The 3,678-nt window shown below is 49.8% G+C and overlaps 1 protein-coding gene across 1 annotated transcript; it reads right to left on the bottom strand.

Annotated features, from left to right (window-relative positions):
• Window positions 1–2,306: 2,306 nt before the first annotated feature.
• On the bottom strand, window positions 2,307–3,257 carry LOC100465553 (olfactory receptor 1K1). Its single transcript, XM_002931236.3, has one exon. The coding sequence runs from the start codon at window positions 3,255–3,257 to the stop codon at window positions 2,307–2,309; it is 951 nt and encodes a 316-aa protein (XP_002931282.1).
• Window positions 3,258–3,678: the final 421 nt, after the last annotated feature.

The raw sequence follows: 3,678 nt of genomic DNA, 5'->3' as shown, positions 1-3,678 counted from the left end.
ATATATATATATATATATATATGATGCTTCTGTGTAAGATTTTATTAGAAAAATGTGCTTTTGAAAAAATTTTGTTTTTGCTTTGTTTTGTTTTGCTAAAGTGGCTAAAGATCTTTAAGCTCCCTTTTAGCTCTAAACAGCATGGTGTAGTGATTCCAGGAGCAGGTGGCCGCAGGCTTGTGAGTGGGAGCTGGAAAGGCCTGTGCGTAAGCCAGGATTGCTACAGCCCTCCTCCTCCCTGGAAGGGGAAGAGCCTCAAGGGGGAAGCTGAGGGGGGTGGGGTGGGTGTAGATTTCTTGGAGAGATGTGGGCATAAAAAAATAAACCTATTTGGTAAAAAATTGGGCATACCATGAAGCCTTTCAGATCCCATATGTGTCCTCACTTAAGCCAGTGCGCCTGCCCTGGTCTGGGATTTCTTCTTGTAAGTTCTTCCACTGAGGCCCCCAAACGTGGGGTCTGCATTCTGTGGGGCCCCGTTAAAATGTATCTGAGCAACTCCAGTAGCAGAAGGGATTGTTCTGGTTCTGTGACCAATGAGCCTGCTATCTTGGAGCCTCAGAGTCCTCATTCGTAACGTGGCAATAAGGATGCCCATGCTTTGTGTGGATAAAAACAAATGAAGCACTGGCACATGATAAAGGCTTAAAAACTACCTCTTCCATCTGCCCCTAATGCCTGTAGCCCATCCCTTCTTTCCTGCTTTGCTTCATTTCATGAATATGTAGTGCATGCCCACTGCATGCGCCTTCTACAGAATTCCTGGTGTAGCCGAACAGGTGCATCATAGTAAACAAGTACAAGAACGAAGAATCTAAAATACGGACAGCTCCTAAATGCTTATTAGCATAAAAATACAATCATTTATTTGTCTCAGATGTCCAGAGTGCCTCCTACCTGCCAGACAGGGTGCACTGGGAGAGGTCAACCCCTNGCTTTTGAAAAAATTTTGTTTTTGCTTTGTTTTGTTTTGCTAAAGTGGCTAAAGATCTTTAAGCTCCCTTTTAGCTCTAAACAGCATGGTGTAGTGATTCCAGGAGCAGGTGGCCGCAGGCTTGTGAGTGGGAGCTGGAAAGGCCTGTGCGTAAGCCAGGATTGCTACAGCCCTCCTCCTCCCTGGAAGGGGAAGAGCCTCAAGGGGGAAGCTGAGGGGGGTGGGGTGGGTGTAGATTTCTTGGAGAGATGTGGGCATAAAAAAATAAACCTATTTGGTAAAAAATTGGGCATACCATGAAGCCTTTCAGATCCCATATGTGTCCTCACTTAAGCCAGTGCGCCTGCCCTGGTCTGGGATTTCTTCTTGTAAGTTCTTCCACTGAGGCCCCCAAACGTGGGGTCTGCATTCTGTGGGGCCCCGTTAAAATGTATCTGAGCAACTCCAGTAGCAGAAGGGATTGTTCTGGTTCTGTGACCAATGAGCCTGCTATCTTGGAGCCTCAGAGTCCTCATTCGTAACGTGGCAATAAGGATGCCCATGCTTTGTGTGGGATAAAAACAAATGAAGCACTGGCACATGATAAAGGCTTAAAAACTACCTCTTCCATCTGCCCCTAATGCCTGTAGCCCATCCCTTCTTTCCTGCTTTGCTTCATTTCATGAATATGTAGTGCATGCCCACTGCATGCGCCTTCTACAGAATTCCTGGTGTAGCCGAACAGGTGCATCATAGTAAACAAGTACAAGAACGAAGAATCTAAAATACGGACAGCTCCTAAATGCTTATTAGCATAAAAATACAATCATTTATTTGTCTCAGATGTCCAGAGTGCCTCCTACCTGCCAGACGGGGTGCACTGGGAGAGGTCAACCCCTTGACACATGGGTACGTGAACTTTAATCCGCATCCCAGACAGTCGAGAAGTCAATTATTTGGGAATACATGGTGATGTGATGGAAAGTAAGGTGCCAGTCCCCTCAAAGTAAGACCTGGGGATTTGCACCCTCCATTACAGCTTTAGGTCATCAGAAAATGGTAGCAAGCTCACTGAGTACCTTGGGAGTGAGTGTTGGAAGAAGGAATGATGAGGCAGAAAAGGCCCAAAGCTTTGCCCCCTAAAAATTATGCAAATTTGGAAAAGTCAATTCTTGTCTTTGAACCCCGTTTCCTCATCTGTGAAACTGGATCGTAATATCCACTTCCCTGGTTTGTGTGGGAATAATGTAAGATTGGGCAAGGCTCTGCTTCATAGCAGGTGCTTGGAAAGTGATAGCTATGATTATGATTTTGCAAAAAGCACAGAACAGATGATCACATTCTTGAATTGTCCCCGTGGGTGATGGAGTCTGTCCTCGGTGGGGTCCGGGGCTTAGGAGTCAGCCGCCGAGATCCTTCGTCCAGTGAATAGGGCTCGGAGTGCTCCCTGCACATCGCGGTTCCGGAGGCTGTAGATGACGGGGTTTAGCATGGGGGTGACTACGGTGTACATGACAGTGGCCACACGGCCCCGCTCTGCCTCATACCGGGATGTAGGCTGGAAGTAGACTGCAATGACTGTCCCGTAGAAGAGGCCCACCACTGCCAGGTGGGAGCCACAGGTGGACACAGCCCGGAGCCTCCCAGACACTGAGGGCAGCCGGAGCACCGCAGCTGCAATGGCCCCATACGAGGCAAGAATGAGCAGGAAGGGACTGACCACCACTGCGGCGCCCTCGGTGAAGATAAGCAGCTGGATGTGGCGGGTGTCGGAGCAGGAGAGCCTTAAGAGAGGCTGGTGGTCACAGAAGAAGTGGGGCACTTGGTGGGAGGCACAGAAGGACAGGCGGGCCATGAACAGGATATGCAGGAGGGAGTGGAGGTGGGACACCAGCCATGCGGTCCCCACCAGGGCTGTGCACACGGCCCGGGACATCCTTGTGGCATAGTGGAGGGGGTGCCGGATGGCCACGTAGCGGTCATAAGCCATGGCGGCCAGGAGACAGCTATCAGTTACACCCAGGGCAAAGAAGAAATACATCTGGATCAGGCAGCCAGCCAGGGAGATGGAGCGGTCGTGGGCCAACAAGTTGGCCAACATCTTGGGTACAGTGACGGAGGTAAAGCAGAGGTCAGCAAAGGACAGATGGGCCAGCAGGAAGTACATGGGTGCGTGAAGGGCTGGACTGGCCCGGATGGCGGCCACAATGAGTCCATTACCCAGGATGCCTGCCACATACAGGACCAAGAATAGCACAAAGAGAGGCCTCCGCTGTCCAGGACTTGTTGTCAGTCCCAAGAGGATGAATGGGGCTCCCTCTGAAGACTCATTGGCAGCATCCATGGCTGGGCTGGTTCTTCCCCTAGAACCGGAGGGGTTCTTTCTACTGCTGGGTCATCTCCCCAGTGTCTAAGGAAAAGGGCAACTACATTTCTCAAGGCTTTCTGGCAATGGGGAAAATCATGGGTTTGGAGTCAGACAGCCCTGGTATTACACACAGGTGTGACTGTGAGCAAGTCATGTTACCGCCCTGAAACTTCTTCCTTTCTGGCTTTAGGTTTCCCATCTGTAAGATAAGGGAGCTGAACTAGGCGATCTTCTATGCCACTCCCAAATCGGATACTTTGTGATTTTAAGCAATGACAGAACAAAAGATGTTGCTCAGGATGGAGACTGGAGGAGGAAGAAAGTATGGAAGAAAAGACAGAGAGAGGATCAGTACAGCAAGGAAGAGCTCTGACCCCAGGCACTGATTTCTGCAAAG

The sequence above is a fragment of the Ailuropoda melanoleuca genome, chromosome 7 (assembly GCF_002007445.2).
Source record: "Ailuropoda melanoleuca isolate Jingjing chromosome 7, ASM200744v2, whole genome shotgun sequence".
Lineage (NCBI taxonomy): Eukaryota > Metazoa > Chordata > Mammalia > Carnivora > Ursidae > Ailuropoda > Ailuropoda melanoleuca.
The sequence above is the reverse complement of the archived record's forward strand: the minus strand, read 5'-3'. Positions and strand labels throughout refer to the sequence as shown.

What these genes read in the sequence shown, in the direction of transcription:
- LOC100465553 (XM_002931236.3), bottom strand. Translation starts at nt 3,257, where the DNA reads ATGGATGCTGCCAATGAGTCTTCAGAGGGAGCCCCATTCATCCTCTTG.